The 26,189-nt window shown below is 34.1% G+C and overlaps 2 protein-coding genes across 2 annotated transcripts; both read left to right on the top strand.

Moving 5' to 3' along the window:
- The first annotated feature begins 844 nt into the window (after positions 1-844).
- On the top strand, positions 845-3,605 carry LOC106622875 (probable basic-leucine zipper transcription factor Q). The gene is made up of 3 exons (XM_014242202.3): positions 845-2,523; positions 2,670-3,314; positions 3,385-3,605. Exons 1-3 carry the CDS (start codon positions 2,354-2,356, stop codon positions 3,512-3,514), a joined length of 945 nt encoding a protein of 314 aa, XP_014097677.2. The 5' UTR covers positions 845-2,353; the 3' UTR covers positions 3,515-3,605.
- A 17,843-nt stretch (positions 3,606-21,448) lies between these two features.
- LOC106622675 (uncharacterized) lies at positions 21,449-22,654 on the top strand. Its single transcript, XM_014241924.3, has 2 exons — positions 21,449-21,657; positions 22,063-22,654. Exons 1-2 carry the CDS (start codon positions 21,634-21,636, stop codon positions 22,549-22,551), a joined length of 513 nt encoding a protein of 170 aa, XP_014097399.3. The 5' UTR covers positions 21,449-21,633; the 3' UTR covers positions 22,552-22,654.
- The last annotated feature ends 3,535 nt before the right edge of the window (positions 22,655-26,189 follow it).

Genomic DNA, 26,189 nt, shown 5'->3' with positions numbered 1-26,189 from the left:
TAGAGGGCGGAGCCACGCCTATTTTTTTTTTAAATTTTTATACCAATGGTGCCACTTGCTACTGCACTCCCCTGTATTAAATTATAGGTTTATGTCTTAATTTAGTGCTTAGTGATGGCATTTACGCATTCGTTCTCACTTTTTTGCCAAGGAGCACGTGTCCCCAATTTCATTGAGATATTTTAATTTTTACTGATTACAACTCGTCTCGTCATCCTGATCATTTATATACGAGTATATATAGCTCCATATCTATCGCGATTAGTTTTAGGTGATACAAACAACCGTTAGGTGAACAAAACTATTATACTCTGTAGCAATATGTTGCAAGAGTATAAAAATTACTACATTGGGAAGTCCGCAAAGCGAAATGCAAAAAAATTTCGATAGCTTTATTTAGTAGTCAGACGCTGGTTTATAAGTGGTATAAACAAGGCATGTGGCTTGAATGGCATGAATCATAAAATGTTCATATAAGTCATGGAATTCCCTTAGCCAAAAATAATACCAAAACGAGTTTCAATTATTACAATTCATACTGAAAATAGGAAAGTACACATGTCATTTAAGATTGAATATAAGTGGCATGTACAATTTGGCAATACCATCACTTTAAGTGCCGTTTCGTATCCAAGCGTAACTTGAGTAACTTACAGCGTACATGGTGTTATGTACTCTTATTTATGTTATTTACGAGCTGATCATTTTAATAATCGAAACTTTTACTTGAGGCAAATTTTTATATGATAATTTAATAGAACTTATATCGTATCGGATTTTAAGATTTCTGCAAGAAATACCGAGATTATGTGGTATGGGCTTTTATACTTGTAGTAGTAGTCACAGCACTTTCGTAGTAATATTTTTGTACACCAAGTAATAAGTAAAAGTAAGAAAGGATTAAGTTAGGTTATAACCGAACATTTTATACTCATGTAAGGAGCAAGGTTGAGGAAATACTTTCCGGTGTTGGCAAAACTTTATATTAAAGTAGGGGAATTATTGTCCTGATTTCACCCATTTTAGGCAAGAGATACTTTCTGAATTTCACTAAGATTTCTTACACATTGACCGATAAATGCGGTATAAAGTCAACCGGAAGTTTGAAAATATTTAGATTAGGTATATGAGGGCTACGGAAAGTATTGACACGATTTTACTCATTTTTGGCATAAGGATATGCTGTCATCAGAAAATTATTATCCGTAAGTTTCAATACTAGATCTCACAGGGTGACCGATATGTGTGGTAAAAAATCAGGCATATGCACTGGGGTTCCTATATTTCGTGTCTGGGTTCTTGAAAAGTTATCGGAGAAAGTCTCGGACTATATTTGACAATTTTTGGGCGTATGATGAAATACCTTGACGACATTATTTGTGCAAAGTTTTTTCTGAAAACTTCATTAAAATTTGATTAGCATACTGGAAAGAGAAAGAACCCGTTGGAATTTCAAAGTTTGTTATATGGAAAGTAGGCATGTTTGTCATTCGATATCCCAGCGTATCAAAGAAATGATTGGATAACCTCACACACTAAATTTGTTCCAAATTGGTCCATAACTTTCTGAGATATACTTGTAGGATTTTATCTAAAGGTTCCTAAGAATCCTAAGATTCTAAGAATCTTGATTGTGATATTTAATGCTGAGAAATAGTTTCTAATATCGTAAGCAAAGTACACGTATATGTTGCATACATACATATAAACATACACACTTTGGATAGTAACTTAATATCATATTTTTTCGTCTAAGATTTTTTTTTTGTTAAGAAAAAAGTTTAATATACGCACTGTATATTAAATGAACAATTTATTTATAAAAAAATATTAAAAGTGTAAAAGATGCTCCATCGAAGAGTTAAGTTCATTGTAAGCCTCTTAAAGAACGCTAATAATAATAACTACCCAAAATGACGAAGAAAAATATGTAAGCAAAATAGAAACTACAACAAGTAACATCACAAAAGTGGACAATAGAATAGTTTATACGTAAAGCTTATTATCAGAACCGTCAATATCGACGATTTTTGCATTGATTTTCTGCAGCAAAGATTTCATCAGTTGGCAGTAGCGACGTGAGCGAGTTTAGCTTGCGAGCAACAGTTATTGAGCGATCAGTTGGCAACAAGTAGCGACCAGTTTGAGAAGGTTTTTGGAAATAGCGAGTGAATTGAATAATTTATAAACGTTAGCAACATTCGCACATATAGATACATATTTACATGGTAAACATTATAAAGTTAAATGGATTTTTAAACTGTTTGTCAAGAGGAAAATTTGTTGTGGAATTGTGTGTAGTGAATTAATTATTTTGAGAAGTTGTTTTTTTAAATTTAAAAAATTTAAAAATATGAAATTTATATGCAATTTGTTATTGTTGTTTTTGCTGTTACAAGTATTCTATACTTCGAGTGTTGGTGCGGCGAATGCGATTAATTGTCGGCAGCAAGAAACGGTTAAGCGTGTAACACGACAAACAGCGCAACTGACGCCACAACAACAATACCAGCAACGGCAAAGGTAATGAAGGCGGTAATTAATTATTAACACAATTTTGTTTATTATTAATTTGTGTGCTTTTTTATTCATCGTTACTCTTACTGTGCGTTTAGTGTTGCCATATAATTAATTTACCTTTTTCAAAAATTTGTAATGCGTCTTATCAGGAATTTGCATGAACAGCGTTCGTCCCAAACATCCTCTGTCGTCAAGCCGGTGGTAAGATTTTTTGTCGCAACGCCAGGGCAACAAATGCAACAACTACAAGTCAATAGCGGCACTGAGCAACGCATTGCTTTCACTTCGCAGCAGCGGCAGCATCACGCGGCAATTAAAGCGGTTGTAGTGAAGCAACAACAACAGCAACACTATCGGCAATCATATGGGTCGCAACAACAACAACAACAATCATCTTTACTCTCATCGTCATCGCTGACACAATCAGCAAATAGTCAGCAATATTTGCAAAGTAACAGCTATATGCAGCGACAACAACAACAAAAACCACAACAAGCGTACAATAACATTAATTTTCTGCGGATAAGTCAACAACCACAGCAGCAGCAACAGCAATTTCAAACACAGCCACCGCAGCAGTTCCACCAATCCCAACAACAACCGTTACAATTTTATAAGCCACAAATAAAAACAATAACAAATCATATTTTTCAAGACAACATCTCTAACCAACAAGCGACATCATACCCACCTCAACCTCCGACACAGCCGCAACTGGAGAGCACACTTATACCCAACCAAAGGAATGGCGCAGTTGCTCCAGTTCTCAGCCCATTGCTTCCCTCATATTTGAAGTAAGTACCTCTATCGATTATCCATTTCATTTATTTATTTTTGTTAACTGAATTTCTCTCTGAATGACAGTGAAGATGACAAGCTAAATTACACGAGATCATGTGACATGTGTTGCATCCCTGGCCAATCGCCGTGCCAACATTGCTGCGATACTAACCCACTTTTAAGTGCCACTGTTTTGAAATCATCGGCGGGCTAAAGAAAAGAGAGCTGACGTTAAAAAGTTCTTAAGCTATAATATTTATAAAGTTAGTCATAAGAATAACATCTTTATTTAAATTAATACACATCTATTTTGTCATTTTCGAACATCTCCGTACAGTCGCAAATTTGCAATGGAATGACAGAGCCGACATTGAAATATAAATCCACGATCTTAATCACAGATTCCAACCCCTTCTGTTGTTTTAATATAAATGCCCTTTGGACAATATTCCGCGTATAACGAACGGTATAACAAGTATTGAGTGGTATATTTCACTGGTCAAAGCTGGCCCCTTCTGGTCGATAGCTCATAGTAGATGATTTCCTGCCAATCCCATTATATTCATGGCAATTCCTGCTCGACCTTCAATACTGACTTACGTTGTCGTAAGTGACGTTTCATCATGTGTGGTTTCTTTGCGTGTGGTCTCTTTGCGTTAACCATATATAGAGCTTCTTTTTGAATTCATACAGATTAAAATGGTTCCAATATGCCATTTTTTGCTTCTGGGTAATCGAAAATATGCTTACGGAATGGTCGGATTCAGCGATTTTCATTAAATATTCAATACCGATATGTTCGACAATTGACCTTCCAGAGCGTGGTGAATCTTTTACATCAAAATTACCAAAACCGAATCGACGAAACCAAAATTGCGCTTAACTAATTGTTTGCAAAGCTTTTTTTTTAATATATTTGTAACAATATTATTACAATTTTACAAGCCAGAAGGATTTGAGATAATAAGATAACAGATAAAGATGAGATATAACAAAATAGTGAACTGAGGTAGCTCATACGCCTTGGCACTCAAAGGTTATAAGAAAATATTATCTCTGAACAGTTTTGAAGTTAAGGCAATGCTTTTGATTGTAACTGCCGTTTTAATTGCCGCCTTCAATGATGCAAGAGAAAACATAAATAATAAAATACGTCACATCATGAAACATTACATACATTACAGAGAAGATCGCCTACAATCTCATCAATATTTTAATCTTATTTTTGTTTTTTTATCTATGTCAGCAGCATCACTGTTCCGGTAACCTGGTCAATTGCTATGTAAGGTATTCGTATATGATATATATACACAGAAGCATGTATATATAAGTGTACTATGTGAACATAATATAAAAATATATGTGAAGATGCATGAAAACCGAAGGCACACTTATATCTTGTTGCTCAAAATATATAAATGTGGTGGTTGGTCGTTCATACCTTCTATTACACATACATTGCATACCTTTAGGCGAATCACAACTTATAAAAATCCCTTGCAATCAAAAAGCCATGAAAATAAACACATTTAAAGCAAATGATGCATGTGGACAAAGAGTACTTCCGGAAATCGGTGTATTTTCTGTCAAGACGTCGCTTGTTGCACACTTAAGACAACAACTCACGGCTCGTGCAGTAACAGTACATAAACGACAGCCGATGAAAAGAAGCGAGTTATGGACATAGTATGCTGAAATATGCATAACTGTGCGCTTATGAGCACTATGTGGCCTATCTGTCATCACGAAGTAGTGAACAAAAACAAATTGAAACGAAATATTTCACACAATCACACATACACACATACACACACACACACTGGAACCTGCATGACAGTGTGTGTATTGTGCACGCGGTCAAATTGCCATATTTTGTGGCAAGTGTAAAGTGTGTAAATTTAACTATGCATGTATGTGGCAACATTGTATGGTATATTTTACCGTTGTCACGCTATCCAGAAAGTGAGTATGCAATAACAACAATAGCACAAACGTCAAAAGATAGAGTGTTCAAAAAAGAAAATTAAGAAAAATGGTGAAAATTACTTTTACATTGTAACCGAGTGAGTGCCCATAGAATCCATAGAATCGTGTTGAGTGCCAACAACAATTACAACAAAAACACTTTGCAAATAGAGTTGTATGCGAGGTGCATAAAGAAAGCGTTAGAGGGCTCTAAATGGACGCTTGTTGCAGCCGAAAGGGTGTTGCAGTGACAGAAGTTGCTGGCAACATGCAACAAAAAGCGCTGAAATAACAAGAAAAATGTCACCAAACATGCGCACGCGTGCATGTGTGTGTTCACATAATAAACGCAAAACACTATTAACATGCATGCCGGCGAAAACAAACAAACACAACCAACAACAAATAGCCGCACACACACACGCAAATGCATACAGTGCAAATGGTGAGTAAAAAAGGTGTGAAAAGTGTTTTTGTACTTGTTTATTGTCGCGCCGCCGTCGCCGCTCTAGCGCTGTGGCAATATGTTTTGTGATTTTTGTTTAGCGCGAATAACAGATATACAAATATGTGCTCAGCTCCGGTTGTTGTCTGCAACACAAATACACACACACAAAGCGTATTTGCATGTAGAGGTAATTGAAAAGCTTTGGTTTCGCGTTCACCAGGCAACAAAAACCCACCACCCTCCGCCGCAAAGATGTACATTTGTGAGTAACAGAAACAAGCGATGGCAATACCAGGGTTAAGAGCAGTGTATTTTACATAATTTTGTACACACAAATATTTTTCAATTTTTTTAAATTATTTACTGATTGTCCTTAAATATTATAAACGACAATGATTGCATTTAAATATATATATATATATATTTTTTTTTTTTATTGCAAAGAACCGTTAATTTTTTTTCAAAATCGAGTTTTTAAATCAAAATCTGGCTACAGTGCTAAAGTGTACTAGTAAGCAACTAGTGACAAGCGAAGTAGTTACTCACTAAGTAGTTTAGAATTATCGTTTAGTCAAAACATCGTCATACCGGTTCATGTACCGCTGCAGGTGCCATGTTGTTTGTATTGCAGTGAATAGATGGCCGAGTGAATGTGCGAGCGAAAGAGTTTGAGCGTGACTATGTTAAATGAATGAAGCCTTAATGCCTATCATATTATTACACACGCTCGCGTGCAACTCATAATGCATTTCATACACACAATATATACACATTTACATACATACATATGTATATGTATATGTGTACTAGTGTGTGTTCTTAGCAGTTGGCAGCTTGAATGCACTTGCTGAGGTGTTGAAGTGTGGCTGCCGGATTGATTGCGGCCAACTGTCGGCTGACTTCATTTATGCTTTGTGTTTGCGCTTGTGGCGAGCGAGTTTCCATGTTGAGTTGCACTAAAAAGATTATTTGAAATTTAAGCTACTTTTGTCAGTTAATTAGTGAAGGAGAAATGCGAAAATCAACGTTGGAAATTAGAAAAATACGAATAAAGCATGATGTGGTGAAGTAACGTGTACATTGAAATGTACAGCGCTGCATATGTGCCTGATGAACGTGAGGGCAATGGAACTTTAAAGAGATTAAAGGTTTTAATTGCAGCACGTGTAGTTTGATTTAATTATATTCTAAGGAGCTGAAAATTAGGCTGATTGTTAAGTTGGTTGAATCGGGCGGACCAGGTTGATCTCTGCATTTCTTTGGAATGCAAATTATGTTTACTTACTCATCCAATTTCCTTTTTCGTGCACCTAATACAAGCTATTGCATAGCTTCTATCGCAGGCTTTGAGCGTGGAGACTGAATATAGAAATTCCGTAACGGAAATTAACCTAACACGATCATAAAGTATGCGCAAAAAGTTTGCATACTTTTAGGTGTATTTTCGCATATCTCAAGCGGAACAAATCAATTGAAGACACAGCACGGTGATTCATAAATATTTTATTGAAGATATAAATTTTTGAAAGGCAAATAAAAATATGGAATTTAATAAAAATTTAATTAATAAAAATAAATTATTCAATATTCAGAGTCATAATATTAGTAACATTATTATTATTTTGGTAAATAGCTACCCTACCTTTTGGAACAGTAACAGACTTGAACAATACAATTGACATTACTTATTTCAATCGGATTATCAATGGTAATAAATTTCCACTTATTTTGGCTGCCGATTCCAACTTCAACTTCGTTGATAAAATATCAGAGCGGTTGACAACTTCGGAAAAATTGAAATGAATAGAGATCCACAAGAATCCACAACAAAATATGGGACCACCATTGACGCGGTATTTTCCAGATATTTAGAGAATATCAAGTCTCAAACTTATGTTTCTTAATTCAGTTACCATGAACCTATAATTTCAATGATCTTATTTTTGTTTGAGATGTGTTCTCGGTCAGGCATTTATTTTGAAGTCCATGTAGTAATTTTAAAATTTCCACTTAGACTAGAGAATATTAAACTTGGAGCGAAATTAGAAAAAAAGTAACAAAAAAAAAGGAAGCTGTAATACCCATCACACATACAAAAGATTCCTTACAAGAACTTGACTTTGATCGGTCAGTCTGTATGGTAGCTATATGCTCAACCATTTTGTATGTTTAGTTAATTTTTGACTAGACGCGTTTTGGTTCGTCTTCGCTTTTTGCTTATTGAATCAACGAATGTGTATGATATTTTTTGTATGGAGGAATATCAGGTGGAAACATCCAGCTACTTTCTCCTCCATTGTCCAGCTTTTGTAAGACTGAGGTTGTAACATCTCGGCAGTCATATCTTCGGCGAACCTTGCGAAACAGTCGGAATTGATATCAGCCGACATTTTAATCTAACCTAATCTTTTAGTTATTTTACATTTCTTCTATGTTAAAAACCTTGAGCTTATCAATATTTACGGATTTTTATAGTCGAAGGAAGTGAGAACTCTTATACAACAATTACAAATAAAAGATCTGGTATACATATGTAGTTCTTTTCAAATTGCTTGCACGACTCTGCCCACCCACTTGCTAAGAAACTTAAATAGAATTTAACAAAATTCACCTACATCAGACAAATAAATTGCAATCAGCACCGTACAGAGTGTTGTATGAGTTCGAATTTATTTTCTAAGAACTTGTCATTTGTTGCTATTTGAGTTCTGTGTGAGTTTTATTTAAGTTACCGAGTGCGTGCTGGCATGCAAAGGCAAAGGCAAACCAGAAGTGGTGCCGGAAGCCGGGCCGTTGATGCAAGACTTTCAACAGCAGACGCCATTCGAGTGTTATTGTGTGCGCTTGTGTGTATGCGCCGAAAATTTCTAGTCAGTTACTTTGAAGCATACAAGTTGGTAAGAACAACAAAAACAATAAAGTTAGCAAAGCCACCACCGTTGACTCAAAGTTAATGGCTTAATTCAATTTCAGTTAAAATGACTGCGTCCAAGACTGAAAAGATGCAGATGTTGCTATTCTAGCTGCCACAGCACCAACGCGCTACGGAAGCGCTGTCGTTGGCCAGCAGCGCATGGCATGACAGCAAACTAACAATCTAATTAAATTCTAAACATTCGCTTAGGCAAATAAAGCAGCGCGAAAGAGGTGAGCGGCCCATGCAGAGGAACAGGGAAGCCGAAGTAGACATAAAAGAGCGAACGTGCCGTTATGTGCGAGCTTCTTCTAAAGCGTTACACGCAAGATGGCGTTGCCAAGGCACTCGAGCAATATGTAAGCAAAAATTATGAATGTGTGCGCTTTGTCGCCGAATTTTTATTGCTGCGAAATCGGTAATAACCAAGAACGAACCGTTAGCTGCAGGAAGTGAAAATATGTCACGCGTCTCACGAGCTGCCTGCCTCCTTGTCATCGCATCCATCGCTGGCAAATTAAGCGCTTTATGCCATTGTTGTCAGCCACGTTGCAACAGCCAGTGATGAGGCGCGCAGTCGTGCGTCGCGCACTAACCAATTCACAAAATCACTGGTTGAGCAATCTGCCGCGCCCAGCCCGTGTCGCTGGTGCTGCCGCCGCACTATTAGGTGAAACTGCAAATGTTGCGCGTGTTGATCTTTTGAGTGGCTGTCGATTGCAATTGGTGCATACTTTCGGGCACCACACACTACTATTGCTGTAAGTTTTTGTTGTTATTTAAAATAGTTTAAGCAATAAAAATTGTGTCTAATCTTAAATTCTTATTAAATACACAACGAGCGCAGGTGAGATTTTATTAAACATGAAAATTTGTATGCCTCTTACAGAAGAGAGGTCTGTTTGTCACAGAAATTTCATACTTTAGCAGTGCCGAAAATCTGCGTTGGGTATAACCAACTGCTCTCTTACTAACTTTTCAAATTTCATCGTACATGTGTGCCAGTACCAAAAGTAACATATACATATGTATGTGTATGTATTTCGCGCTCTGATTGGTATTTGCAATTAGAACAAATGTAAACAACTTGATTTGCAACAGCTTTGCTCAGCGTCGAAAATTTGCTGAAGTGGCCGTGTATGGTGGAAATCAGATGGTGAAATAACAAAATTAGCGGCACTTAAAGGACATGGAAGCGTGGCCATTTGACCTAATTTGTGGTGCGCAAAAGGAATTCGGTAGCATTTCGTGATGTCAGCGAAAATTAGAACTGTTACACACATGCATATATAAATATCTTAAATAAAATGTATACCATGGCTTAAGGAAAAACATACACTTTTCGGATATTTTAAAGTAAATTTGGTATAAGTAAAAAGAAGCTGTCTTCGAGTCGCTACTCTCGAATGTTCATATAATCTGTCAGTACTGAAAAAGAGAATTACAGATATTTGATGATTGAATTCTTTTCTTCGCACCAAATTTTATAGTATTTCAATACTCTCTTCGTTTCCAAAGATATATTATAAATGTGGGGTTGAGCTCTGAAACGATCAATTAAAACTCAGTGTGAAATTCATCATCATTAGTTTACAAATTGAATGGAAGGTCATGAGGATTCACAGTTTATATATTTAGACAGTTTATTAAATTTAAGGTTTGTGACATAACCAGAAAAGTTCACAGCTACCGGAAAATATCTATAGTATGCATAAAACTATCTTTTATTGTTGTAAATCTATTTTGTTCAAATTTAATATTTATATATTTTTTGCTAAAGTGTACAATGCAAAAATTCTTCGCATCACATGAAAAAACGGAAAATTTTAATTGCCGCAATGTTTTTGTTTTTGCAGAGATTTTTATTGCCTTTTCGCATGATGACACGTTGTCTTGCCAACGATAATGAAACAATGCAGCAGTATTTACTGCAATTGCAACATCAATTGCAACAACAGAAATAACAGCAAATGCATTAGTAAAAGTGTGAAAGTGAAATGCGCCATTGCATCGCTGGCAATTGTGGCAGATGTTGAAAGTTGCACTGCATACATGGCTGTTTGTGTGTGTGAGTTACATTTGTAAATATATATATAAAAGCATTTTTTCGATATTAACGCATGTGCAGGTGGAAGCCTAAAAAACTGAAAGTGGCCGCTTTTGCTCACTTCATGTGAATGCTACACATTCCATTAGCCAATTTTTTCATATGTGGCAAGTTTTGGTATTTCAGTTTTTATCATCGCGTTTTCAAGCTTTCAAATTGTTGCCTCAACGGTGCCATATGCTGTCTGAGTATTGACAATTAGTCGGCGTTTACAAGTTCGATGCTGACTTCAGAGTTGAGGCATTCGAAGCGGTGATATGGTGGTTTTCTCTAGGCAGCAAGGACCTTTTTTTTAAATCAGAAACTTGTGTTGAAAAATGTGTTTTGTACAAAAAACTGATTTGCCTTCATATAACAAATGTAATTGGATATAATTTTTCGCAGGAATAAGCGCCAAAGTCGTCATGTGTCGTCGTCTTTGGCTTTAATTGATATTGTTAATCGACATTTTCTGCTACACTGAGAAAATAAAAGTCGCATTATTGGAAATAGTATTTACTATTTTGATTTGTTTGAAGCTTCAATTTGCATTCTGTGAAATGAAAGTAACCCGATTTATGGTATTATACCTTGAACAGCTTAAATACATATATAAATGATTAGCATGACAAGCTGTGTGCCATATCTGTCTGTCCATCTGTCTGCCTGTATATACACGAACTAGTCCTTCAATTTCTCCCCAAAAAGCTACTCATTTTTAGGAATAGCCTATATCAGGTAGCATATATCTGCTCCGATCTGACCGGCATATAAACTGACCGATCAAAATCAAGTCCTTGTATGGAAAACTGTTTTATTTAATTTATTTATTATTCTACATGAAATTTGGCATATCTCATTTTTTAAGGCAAGGCAAGAAAATATATAATTCATATCGAACCACCATAGCATATAGCTGCCATGCAAACAGACCTATCAATACCAAGATAATAAGCTTATTATACCCTCATATGCCATAAGAAATGCACCTGTAAAGGGTCTTATAACTTCAGTACAGCCGAAGTAAACGAAGCTCTCAAATTTTCCATATTGAAATTATTGTTTAGCAATTCAGAAATTTGGCATTCCTATCAATAGTTAATTATAACTGATAATAGTCAACAACCGAAACTGAGATTTATTTACCAAAATATGTTCGACCGAAGTGGCAATAACGAAATATAATGCTAATATGCCACAATTTCCTTCAAGTGTAGTTTAATGTAATTAAATGCACACAAAAACAATGCGGCAGTAATACAACAAATAACATAGCTACTCAATGGCTTATTTTGGTCAATTTGAATGAACTCGAAATGGATTTCATTTATTTATGATCATTGCAGTGAATTTCGACCATACCAAAGCACTTTAGCTGTTGCAAGCAGGCAAATGTGTATGTGTGTGTGTGTAGTTATATGTGTATGTGCCACAGTGAATTTATTGGTTTAAGCAGAAAATCGTGTGTGATTGGGTGATTAGGTGGCTGTTTGTGGTTTGCTCATTGCATGAGTATTAGTAAGTCTGGCTTGGATTTGTTGGCAACTAAATACAATTAGTTGTAGAAATCAAATACAAGTAATTTAAATGCCGTTGCAATTGCAAGTTGTTGTTGCATATCAACACTTTGTCCAGGGCTCGATTGAGCATCTAATGCCAAAGCTAATATTTGCAAGTTGTAAATTGTGTAATAAAGTCATTTCCGGTATATCGCCTAGCATTTAGGAAACAAAGTGTAACCGGAAGGTTTAACTACCGTTACAAATGTTTATATAAAATTACTTATGTGCATGTTTGTAGTATAGTAATGTGTGTGCAAGTGGTTTAGGTGCTAGATGTACTTGTAATGTAATGAGTAAATCTGCAGATGCATTGTTGCAACACAAATCTATATATAAATATATGGATATCAAGAACTATTATATAAAGATTAATTTATTGATCTTTTTCTTGTTAAAAAAACAAAAAAACGTTAACTTCGTTTGCACCGAAGCTATATTATCTTTAATAGGGGCATTTCTTATAGTATAAGTGGTTATAAAAGATCTTCGTCTTGATATTGACCGGTCAGCTATATGGTTTAAAGATTGGATTTGAACAGTATGCTCAGAGATTATAGCGTTGCCTTGAATAATAATCCATTGCAAATTTTGTGCATATATATCGCCCAATAAAACAACTTTCCATACAAGGACTTGATTTTGATCAATCAGTTTGTATGACAGCTATATGTTATAATGATCCGATATCAGCAGCTTTTGAGGGAATGAACATGTGTAAAAATTTTAGATCGATATCTCATCAACTGCTAGGCTAGTTTGCGTATATACAGACGCACGCACAGACAGAGAGACGGTCTTGGCTAAATGGACTCAGCTCATCACGCTGATCATTTATATTGTATTCGACTTTTTCTTCTAGGTTTACAAACTTCGGGTAAAACTTAATATATCCTGTTCAGGGTAAGGGGATAGGTTGTGGTTTACATCAATATTAAGCATTCTTGTAAATAGTACGAACTGGAAAGTCGAAGTTTTTTAATATATCCCTACAAATTTATGAAAATATACGAGGTCTTGGAAATGATTGGCAGTGCCATAAGGCGAAATTATGAACGAATCTCATAAATGTTTGGTATCAATTTAGCTTATGCTGATATTATTGAGTTATTGCTCTTGTTTAAAATGTATCAGATAATAGAAAAGTAGTATATTGATTGTTTAGAGGAAGGGGAAAGTAAGAACAGATTACACATATTTTTTTTTACTAACTAAAGAAATAGAAATATTACAAAATTTTATTCGGTGACTAGTGGTGGTGATGAGCCAGAGATTAGATAGGCAGGTCTTGGTTTTGGATCAAACCGTGGTAAATCTTATAATAGATTAGAGGTAATGAAAAAATATTTGTGTATTTTTTTAATATAGAAAGTTTTATTAATTTTACCAACTCTACAATTATCCATTACCTGTTCGAAGTCATCATAAAATATACAAACATTTAAGTTTGAGATTCGTTACAACCCAAACTTCAAGTAAACTTTACGAAGACTCGATTTAAGAATCAAAGAGTGGTAAAAATGAGTGTTAGTAGCGTAATGAGACCGGAGGGCTATTTAGATAGGTTTGCTGTGACTGGTCTCCTAATGAAAATCACGATAAGACAGTTTCAAGCATGTCCGTTTGCTGTCTCAATGATCGTTGAAAAGATCCGGGTTCGTTACGAGAAATATCATATAGCTGAAGAGAACAGCCTGTTTGAAAGAAAAATACATTGGTTCTTCAAGCCATTAAAGATAGGGGAAGAAAGCTTTATTTGCAATGACTATGAAAGTTTACTTCTTTTGTTTTTTATGTAGAGCATATAAATCTTGACGCTCTTTGTCATTCTTAAATATTGAGAGAGAAAAGGTAATAATTCGAAAATAAGAAAAGGTAAATTGTCTGTACGTCAAATTGCTGATAAAGTAGGGTTCAGAAATTTTTTAAAGAAAGATGCAGAAACGGGTTCAACGGAGCGAAAAACAGGCTCTGGATGACGAAAAAAGACAACGCTTGCTGAAGGCCGGCTGATTAAGCGGATGTGTATCCAGGACCGATTTAAATCTTCGGCAGACATCAGGAAGGAGTTCTTGGATGCATCTGTCGTCGAAATAAATTCAACTTCTGTACGTAGGAGATTAATAAATGCCGGACTCGTAGGAAGACATTCTGTTTTTGAATGTCAAATTGCTCCAAAAACGATACTGATGATGCCAAAATTCATGAAAACTGGACTGTCGAGCACGTGTAGAATGTGGTTTTTTCGGTAAAAGCGAAGTTTAACTCTTTGGATCGCATAGTATCCACCATGTCAGACACAGATCTAACCTTCACCTATGACGGAACGATAGAATTAACTCTTATTAATGGTCGGGTGAACGGAAATGCTTACATTTCAATTTTAAAGAGGCATTTACTACCAGTCATCTCAGAGCAATATTCTCTAAGAACGGACGTTATATTTAAGAATGATTCTGTGCCATGTCACCGATCTCACAAGGTAAGTTATGTTTTTTTTTAACTCACTAACTATTTTAACGGGTAATAGACTCGACCTAGACCCAATTGAGAAGCTTTGTACTGTTGTAAAGAAGCTTTGTACATAACATTATAATGGGCAATTGGCACAACGGTATTTCGGAAGAATTGCTGCAAAGACTGCTCATATAAATGACGATACGTATTAAAGTGGTAATTAAGGCCAAAGGCGGTGCGAAAAATATTAGATCTGCAAATTATAACATTTATAAGAAAATAAGTCATTTTGTTTTGAATTAATTTGTTGTAAGATCTTATAATAAGGAAAAACTGACAATAAAACGTTCGTTATTGAATATGCTAAAAACAAATGAAGTATTAAAATATCGAAAAAATTTATGAAGCGTATTGACTTGACTTTATAATTTTGTATTAAAAACCCAATGGAATATAATCGCATTCAAACATATTTGATAAATTCGGTACCATGTCAAAATAATGGAGTTTCCAGGCTGTGCGGTTTTTTATGCACATGACTGTATATTCAACAAGCATACATTAGTTCATAAAATTTTTTACATAATTTAAGGTAATTGAAATCAACTCAAATATATCAGGAAATTTTCTACAATTCATATGTAAATACAACATTTATGTACCTACTTTAAATATGGTGTTCTATTAGAGATATATGATTTATCTCGTAAAAGCTTTAATAAAAAAATAATTTAAAATTCGACGAAGCGTAAAAATTTCCATTATTCAACCTCAGTAATATTTTCATTGCAGTTAAATAATTATTTGTCTAGATTATGCGCCCTTTGGCTCTTGCGCTTTATTTTCCTACTAATTTCACAAGCTTTTTTCGTTTGATGCTTCCACCAGTTTCCACCAAAAGGGCATTCTTCTTATTTGCCTTTCAAGTTGCAGAAACATTTGCGCTTGTTGGTTTTTTTGTTGTCATTCCACATTTATTTTATCTTCTCCATGGCGCGTTTAATAGAAGCGTCAAAAACATGTTGCGCGTCGCTTTAAAGTTTGGACACATGTCGCTAACGAATTTCCTATTCTCATTTAAGGTGTCCTTGCTTTTCCCGCTCTCACGGCGGCCAATGTTCATAAGCCATTGCAAAAACACAGGCATCTCTTGCATGAACAATGCTGCAACAGGATAATCTTTCAGCTTGAATTCTTGTTTCTGGTTGTTAGAGAGATTAAATGCAGATGATAGGACAAAACAATTATTTGAAATTTTACGCTTGTGCAGTGAATTTTCCTCTCGACTTATTTATTGTATCTGAGAAGCGGTCACTTTTGATGTTGGGGAAATTAACTGGCAATTGCTTTTGTTGTTTGAATATCGTGTATTAGTTTCTGCTTTGTTCATAAAATGAACTAGGTATCTAAACTTGGGCTAATGAGGATTAAAAGCGAAATGGGTTTACGGTATCTGTTGCGGCGTGGATTATTACTTCCTGGTCATTGCCTAAGGCAAGAATATTGTTTTTATTATTATAAGAATAAATATATATATTTTTTATTCTCTGGTGCTTTTTGAAAGCCTTATTTAAGGTAAAGTGCTCGAGAAATTTCTAGACGTCAATTTATTTTAACAGATCACTTTAATTTAACCTACATTTGCATATGCGTAATCACGAAATCATTCAAAGCGCATAAACAACTCCAAAGTTGAATAAAACACTTAATTGCAAGCAATTTTTCTTTTAATTATCAAAGTTTTTCGACTCGTTATATAAATTAATTAATAACTTTTTTTGTGAGCATCTTAACCACCTCTCGTTCGATGAAGTTTTCTTTTTTTATATGTAAAATGTAAATTTACATATTTATATGTAAATTGTGTTTGTTGTTATCTTTATGTGTTGTAATTTGCATTTATTCCAGAAAAAACATACCTGAGAAAGTTTTTATTTCATTTCAGTACAAAATTAATAAAGCCGTTTACTTTTAATGCGTTTGTCATGACGGTTTTTTGTTTTTAATTAAAAATTGGGTTTTTTGTAAAAGTGCGTGTTGTGTATACATGAGTTTACGCTTGTAAACAACATATGATAATCTATATTTGAACCAAGCATAAATTATTGCATCAAAGCGCAAGAAAAAATTATTGAAATTGGGAAATTTAAAGCAAAGTTATCAAGCTGACAGTTCAACATGAGTTTTCTTTATAACAGTAATTAATCATGCCATAGCCTTTGAAGTTTAAATACTCGTATACAGACTTCTTGAACTTGGTTGTTGTTATAAATATGTGGAAAAATCTATTATATAATATTGAACCAGTTGATTTAAAAAAAGCGCCATTTGTGCAGTTCTGAGCCATTTATAGAAAGTATTCATCTCTGACAACTGAGTTTACCGTTTTTTTCTTTTTTGAAAACACGAAATATTGACCAATAGCCTTTTTAAAAGACCTTCTTTGCATTTGACAACAATTGTTTTCATCTCAGAAGCGAGTGTTATGTCATAACCTTTCACAAGCCATATAATTTGAATATTTCTCGTCAAAACTTCTGCCAAATATTTAATAATAAATTCATATAGATATTGTCTCTTTTTGATATTGCTAGAATATTGAAGATATGGAATAGGTTTTTGGACATAATAGTAGGGTACCATTCTTCTCACGGTAGCCTCTGAACTTTTCTTCAATTTTAACTTAACTTTAACTGAACTCGATCGATATAAAACTTTTGGATGCCATTTATTTACGGAATGTTACCTAGAAACATTATTTTATTTTTATCTACAAGTATGTCATAGTTTAAGGTTTGTTAGTTCATTTTGAATAATATACCATACATTTTTTGGCGTAAAAGATATCTTAGTAAACCAAACGAATAAAGAAGTCAATCGATGATGATTTATGGTTTTCTACAAAGTGAATTCTTATTATGAGCTCCTTTTATCATCCAAATATGACACAGGTGTGCGGGGTAGAGATGTACATATTTACTCATTTAAATTTTGGTTCGGCTTTTATTTGTTGTATGAAATTTGTAGTTTGATGAAAACAATTTTATTCAGGAAAACATGATACCGAAAAATATTATTATCAAACAGAAATAGGGAATTATTTAATGAAATGAAAGTTTCAATGCACAATTTTGTACAATTTTGTATAATTGATGCGCGCAGATATATACACACGCATAATATATATATAATAACCGCGCATCATCACAATTAGAGATCAAAAAAATGTTTCGCGAAACATAAAATGTTCAACTGTAGATGGCTTGAAAGGGGGTAATACAAAACAAATATGCATATAGTAAATATTAAGGGGTGGAAGTAATACATTTTGAATGCCTAAAGGTGCAACCAACATTTTTAATGAATTTTTTGTTTATATACCTGTGATATTAAATGCAATGTGAAACTGTATTATTCTCGTTAACTTCGTGAATGGTTGGTGAAAATGTCATTGATCCTGTGTGTTGGTATAATTTTGCCAATTGCATATACATATATTTCCTATATGTGTCCTATAAAAACTATTGGTTTTAAAATTAATATTTGCAAAAGTGAATTTCTACTTTAAGTCACTTTTTCACAAGCTTATGATATAAAATAAATTTGAGTAGACATATCTAAGTGACATTGGGGTTAAATGATCTTCTGTCTGTCAAGTTATACGAAAGCGATTTTGACCGCTCTTAAGCTAAAAGCGTGCTTAGTACGTGACAGAACCAGGTTTAAATTTGCTTTAAATGGATCCGGTAGGTAAACTCATGCCTTTGTAGAACTCATAGCCGAAAACTTTATTTATAGGCCTGACATATCTTCCTCACTATTTATTTTTTCATTTCTGTCGTTATTTTTTGTGGAGTTATCGCAGTTTTAGTACTTTTTAATTATGTATACCATAACATGGATAGTAGGCGTCTTTGCTTTTTGATTTCTTTTATATTAATCTGGAAGCACTGCGTACGTAGTGAAATGTAATTTTTCTATTGAATTCTTCAGAGATATTTCTTCTAGTGATGGGTATGTCCGTTAAACGCCCTAAAGGGTGAGACTACGCCCACTTTTAAACATATATAATATATGCCTTTTATGTAGTTTTTTGGTTACAGAATTATTGTACTTTATCTATTGTTCATTATTGTCACTTTATAAGCGTTGTGATAGTTCATCTTTCCCTATGTGTAATAACAATTTAAATAATTTTAATTTTATTAATTTTAGTCAAGTTATCTCTTGGAATAAATTTTACTCCCGAAAAACAAAAATAACTTGTTTCAATTACGATTGAAATTAAAATTTATGAGCTTAATATTCTTCAATTATGGTAAAACTCCTGAAGTATTGAAAACAAAGCTTTTGTAAATACATCGAGGGTTTTCCCCAAGCATAAGGGGCTCTTTCGAATAAGTAATGTTTTACAATAAATTTAATTGGTGCAATGACGCCGAAATTATTTATCGGTTCGAGGTAAACAACAGAAAAATAAGTACGATAATTTACAGAATTGAGAGGTCAGCCGAAAGGGTGAGGTTTAAGTTCAGGACAAACTTTATGTATTATATTATAAACCCAGCGCACATTTCGAGGGTGCAAAATATTTTTTTTTTTGTAAGATTGCGATTCATTTTTATTTTCAAGTTATGTGATATGAAAATCAATTGTGATAACATCGAACGAGTTATGCACTATAGGGCCGGTTAGAGGGTTTCTAATTACATACGCTTGTTAAGTGCTAGTAGATTCAAATCATACTTGAAATATTGCTTCCTATGTTGTTGAAAAGTCAGTTAGTAATAATTACTGTGACTTTTTATTGTGATATATAACTCGTACACCTATAGTCGTATATTTACTCATTTTTGAATACAAACCTATTAAGTTATTATTACCCTATTGCTTGTAATGTCATAATACCCAAATGAAGTAGCGGCGCGCATGGAAATACATGGAAAAAATATTGAATATTCAAAAAAAATGCTGATAAAGTGAAAACAAGAAAAAAGTGTGTCAAAATTGATAATCGTAAACAATAAATATTCTGCCCATTGATAAGCCGATTGCGATAATATTGACAGTATGAAAGTGAATCTTGTATTCGAACTTACACAATTGCATTTTTTTTTTAGCAAACATAATTGCAAATGCCTGTATGCGTGTATGGAAACAAATAACAGTGTTAAATACTTTGATATTTAAATGATGATAAAACGGCAGATGAACAATGGTTCAAACAAAGCTTAAATTTGATAGCCTACACACAAAAATGTATATATTGATTTCGTCGAAAATTTTGGATATCAAACCTCAGGCAGAATGAAGTTATTTTGTTTAGTATTATATAATCTTATAATATAATGTATATCACATTTTTTTATACCCTGAACAATGTATATAAAGTTTGCCACGAAGTTTGTAACTCCTTTAAAGACCCTTTAAAGTATATAATGATCAGCATGACGAGCTGAGTCGATTAAACCATGTCCGTTTGTCTGACCACTATAGCAAATAACTGCCATATAAACTGAACGATCGAAATCAAGTGCTTGTATGAAAAACATTTTAATTTTCAAGGTATCTTCACGAAATTTGGTATAGATTATAAGTCATGGCATCGCTACAATCTACCAACAAATTTTTGATGTTTTGATGGATTCATATATAACCTTCTTTAGCATGCATTTTATACTGTGTAAGTACTTTGGGCTGTAAATAACACTGCTTCTCTTCATTTGTATTTTTAGAGTTTTATCTTATGATCTTAAAAATACCTTGATATTACTTTAAATCGATTACTTCGCAAATTTCCAAAATTTATCTCTTGATCAACAATTTTTTGACGAAAGCTTTTAAATATTTAAGTATAATATCAGCAATATCTCTAATCATTTTTGAAATATTTAAAATTAAGTGTAATATACCTAATGTCAAATTTTTCAATTTCTCGAGCGTGAAATTTTCGATCATTTCTTTTTTGATATTTACTCGCATGCTGTGTGTGGTATACAATCACCATAAATACATATTTGCATACCTGTGTGATTAGGTTGAACTTGGAAAAAAAATTTTTTAACGCGCTTACTTTTGATTTCATTTCGGTATTTTTTGCCGCCGAATTTGGCTTTGAATTTGTGAATTTGCTTAAGTTATGAGGCTTTGTGACTGCGCCCACCTACCGATGAGCGCGAACACGCTAATGTCGTTTATTGGCATGTTGCGGTCATGTAGGGTTCACTGCACAGAAAAACAGCCCGGCCAGTGGCTGCGTGCCAAACAAAGTGCGCTACGCATTGCGCAGGCGGCGCCGTGCAATCACATTTGCCTTTAAATGCACACAATTCTGAACATTTCCCTTCGTAACTTTTATAAAACCAAAATCAAAAAAAAAAAATCAACAAAAATCATCAGACTGTAGAGAAATACCATTTAAGAATTTGCGAGCGGCCGGCCACGTTCATTGGCGCATTTCACCAAAAACCGGATTTGCGGGTTTCACGGTGGATTGCCTTTTATCTCGGCCATTCTGCGATATTTGTTGATCGATTTTGGCGTCTTGCATGGTTTGTTTGGTTTTTTCCTAATTTTTTGTGTACGAAATTCCCAATTGAGCTTAAGTATCCAAATACACAACGGTGCATGCATACTTATGAATATGTTGCTACCGCGCTTACGTCGGCGTTTGTGTATTTCAGTGAATTTCAGCGAATTTTCGTTCAAAACTTAAAAGACGCTTCAATCGGGAGTTAGATGTCACACTGAATTGGCAGCATCAACAACCCAATAAGTTTGTGTTTATAAAGAAAGTGCGAAAGTGCTAAGTGAGTTATACAGCCACAGCGATTCAAGAAAATATTGGAGGACACAGTTTAAAGGATTAAACAAATTACACGAGATAACTGTATATTGTGAAAAAATGCGGGATCTTGTGCAGAAAATGGTAATTTTTTAATAAAAAGTTGTGTAGGGGGAATTCTCTAAAAGTCTTTAATTGGAATAAATTTGGAAAATTAAAACAACAAATTTTGATGAATTTTACATTAATTTCTTACTCATACTTTTTACAATATAAATCTTGTAAGATAATAATAGTTTATATAATTTTTTTTTATTCAAAAACTATAATTTTAAATTCATTTTAATTAAAATTATATATTTTGGTTTTGTACAAATAATTTTTAGTTACTGAAAATTTAATACTTTTTTACTTACTCATTACTCTCAATTAAAAATTCACTTGATTAAAGAAAGAACTATCTGTTGTTTTTACAACAGTAAAAAATCTTTAAATTACTTAACTTTTCAAAAAAAATTAAAATTATAATCTTAATTATCGCATTTGCAGCTAACCTTCATCGTACTCATGCTTATCTCAGTGCTCACGATTCAAGCCAGCCCACTCTACTACAAATTTGGCAAATACGGCAGATACAATATCGACCCATTGATCGCGTCCGCGTCGGCCGAGGTGCCGATGGTGCAGAGCAACAACTTCGACATGATTATGGCCGATGACAAATTTCCCATGGAATCTATACAGTATCAGAATTTCGCCAGTTTCCACGAACCAAAAATGGCAGCCGGCTCCGATTTCAGTATGGACGAAACACAGTTCTTGCCCAAGAACACTCCGCTGCGTGCACCGCAAGCCGTATCGAAGCAGGAACGTGAAATACGTCAGCGCATTGAAGTGGCCGATCCCAAGCTGGAGAGAAGAAAGATGCTGAAATTGAAAAAAGGCTCCTCTGTGCCTCGTGGCGCCGACGCCTATGCATGGGATCAGTTTGATTACGATCTCTATAGCGTGAACCCGGCAAATCAAAAGAAATTCTAACTGACGAATTCCATCTTCCGATGTTTTTGTTTAATATTTATTTATTTCCTTGTGATATTTTCTGTTAGACATTTAATAAAATAAGTTATTTATTGTAAAAAAACATACACTTGTTGTTGGTTAATTTATTTCGTTCGACATACATATTGACGGAACTTTGGTTATCCCGGTGCTTAATGGAAGAAAGTTTGGAATTTTTGCCCAAAAGAAATGCGCAATAATGCTTGTAAACAAATAAGCGAACGCATAAATTAAGCGAAAGAATTTTTTAAAGACAAGCTTTTAATAATAACCGGGGCGACTATGATTACGTTCGCGAACAAGTTGGCGTCTACGATTAATCGGCGAACGCCATAAAAAATTCGAAACCATAAAAATGTCATTTGAAGAACTAAGTTTAAGTGGTTTTTAAGACAAAAACAAAAATATAAATAAATAGAAACACAGATAAAAAAAGAATGAAGAGCCAGTTTCGAACTGAAGAAATCATTAATTATAGTCGTATTACGTGTCAAATCGATAATGAAACGATGGCGCATAAAATGCAGAGACGGCCAATTTGCCTGCCAGCTGCAGCTAATAATCCAGCAATGAATACGTCAACGACCCATATATACAATACATACATATTATATTATATATATTCGAACTGAAATTAAGCAATGAGCGAAGATGATGCGAAACCTGCTGGGACAGTTATTTGCGAGTTGTAAGGAATTTTAAATAACGGTTAAATAGCTAAAAAGTGCATAAATTCAGGTGAATGCAATTTAAGTGAAGAAATTAAATATATATTGTTTGTAATTCGCACAGAAGTTGCATGTGTATGTATTGATTGCTTAAACAAAAATAAAAAAAATTTTCAACTCTTGTTTATATTTGATGTACAAAAATCTTTGCCAAACATTAGTTCTATTGGTCAACTCTCAAGTGTTGCCATTTATACCCTGAACAGGGTATATAAAGTTTGCTACGATGTTTGTAACACCCAAAAGGAAACGGTAGAGACCATATGTCGCAAAGTGTATATATTAGGTAAAGTAAAAAGTTCGTTCGGTTTTTTATTGATTTTTCAAAAGATGATAACTTTGTGTACATTTGTCCGATTTAAGTCAAATATGCGCCTTGTTGCCAACGAGATGCCAACAACACCAAAGACGTGTGTGGCCTGGCGTTGTCCTGATGGAACACAATTTGGCCTCTGTTGATCAAAGATGGCCTCTTCTGGACAAGTGCTGCCTTCAAGCGGTCCAGTTGTTGGCAGTAGAGGGCCGAATTGAGCGTTTGGCTATAGGGGAGCAGCTCGCAGTAGATGATTCCTTGCCCATCCCACCAAACACACAGCAAAATCTTCCTGGCCGTCAATCAGGTCTTGGCCACAATCTGGGCCGCTTCCCCGAGCTTTGACCACGACCGTTTGCGTTCGATGTTGTCATAAGTGACCCATTTTTCATCGCCAGTCACAATCTGCTTCAAAAACGGGTCGATTTTGTTGCGATTCTGCAGCGATTTGCAGATGGAAATTCGGTGCATCATGTTTTTTGCGTTAGTTCGTGTGACACCCAAACATCGAGCTCCTTTTTGAACAAGGTTATGCAAATGGTTCCAAACGGTTTTCTGGCTTATCTTTAGTTCCTCAGCAATTAAATAAGTGCTCAAGTGACGATCTGTTTCCACTATTTCCATGATTTTATCGCAGCCGTTTTGGCTGCTTTTTCGCTTTGATCGAAGAAAAATTGTAAAATATAGCGAATTTTCTCTTTGCTGGTGTCCATCTTTGACGAGCGCTCACAACGTAATGAGTCAATCAATCGAAAAACTATCAAGGCGCCGTATAGTATGACATGATGCGACACGTAACACTAGTACTATGGACAATAACGCCATCTCTTAAATAAAAACCGAACGAACTTTTTACTTGACCTAATATAAATGAATAGCGTGATAACCGCTTTAGCAATGTCCGTCTGTCTGTTAATATACGAACTAGTCCCTCAGTTTTTGAGATAACGATCCGCAGTTTTGCACCTGTTCTTTTTTCACCAAGGAACTGTTCATTTGTTGGAACGACCAATATCGGACCGCTATAGCATATAGCTGCCATATAAATTGAATGATCGGAATAAAGTGCGTGTATGGAACACTTTCTCATTTAAAGAGATATCCTCACAAAATTTGGCATGGGTTATTGCCTAAAGCAATGATGCAATATCTGAAGAAGTTGTTCAGATCGGAACACTATAGCATATAGCTGCCATACAAACTGACCGATCAAATTTCTTATAAGATTTGTTGTATTTGTGAAGGGCATTCTAGCTTCGGTGCAGCCGCAGTTAACGTTTTTTCTTGTTTAATTTTAGTTTCTCCTATGATTCACATGGTAGCAACTGATTTTTAAAATTAATATTTAATTTAAAAATGATAAATGCAATTTAGAACACCCTAACATGTATATATTAGACTATGAGCTGTATTAAGCTTTAAGACAAAGTAATAATATCTTTACAAGAATATTAGTTACAGTAATTTAAGAATGACTAAATTTCGAAATTCGGAGAAATCGAATTTTAAAATTAGAACACCCTAATATGTATATATAACACATGAAAAGCTTTTACGTATTAGGCCTGTGAGTGAATGCCAATGCTCTACGAGATTTTAGAATTCAGTCCGAAATTTTTCAGTATTTCAATAGTTCAATTATGGAGAAAAAGAATGAGTTTAGATTGGATGAAAAATAAAAATATATCACAAATTTGTTGAAGATAGTATTTTAATAGAAAATATTTAAAAATATTATACATTTTTTTCGTATTTCAATTCTTCCAATGATCTTTTGCCTTATTATATCGTTGAAGTATAGTAATAAATAATTTTTTAATCGAAACGACAATGATTTGTTAAGTTATTGTTAATTTTTAGTCCTATATTTCTAGTTTTTTGATTGGATTACATAGTACATAGATTCTTCTGACTATTTACATTTTTAATTGAAATACGCAGCAAATGTAGTCCATACTAGTTGAGATCATAAAACTAAAAAATAATTATAACCATATATATACTAATACGATAATATGATTGGCTGCAAATTTCTCTTAAAATAAGTGGTTTATGACCTTTAATAAATATATAATATAATAATACAATTTTGCTTCGAATTCTTTTTTCTGACGGAAAATTTAATATTGAAAACTAGTTATAATTGAAGTTGTTCATCTTAACCCATATGTAGCATTCCCACTAAGAAACACCAAAAGCAACATGTTGTTTGTCCTTTTCTTATTATCAATAACAATAATTCGATTAAATATGGTATTTGTGAGTATTGTGAGTTTTAAATAACTTCGAATGGATTAATACCTCGAACCGATTGTATTACTCAACAACGGCCAAAAGTCTGTCGATTATATGATTATTATCATAAAATTCACTTAATCTGTAAAAGCTTCTGAGAAAAGAATGAAACTATGAATATGAAATGGAACTGTACTAGTTTCGTCAAGAGTATGTTTGTAACCGCCATATACAAAGAAAAAAATAATAAAGAAAACTTAGATGTTCTATGATTTCTTCCATAGTGCAGTATGCAGTAGAATGCAGTGACAGTGGATCTCTAAACTTTTTTCATTTATATA

Source organism: Bactrocera oleae, chromosome 2, assembly GCF_042242935.1.
Source record: "Bactrocera oleae isolate idBacOlea1 chromosome 2, idBacOlea1, whole genome shotgun sequence".
NCBI lineage: Eukaryota > Metazoa > Arthropoda > Insecta > Diptera > Tephritidae > Bactrocera > Bactrocera oleae.
Note: the sequence above shows the minus strand (reverse complement) of the source record. Positions and strands in the feature narration are given on the sequence as shown.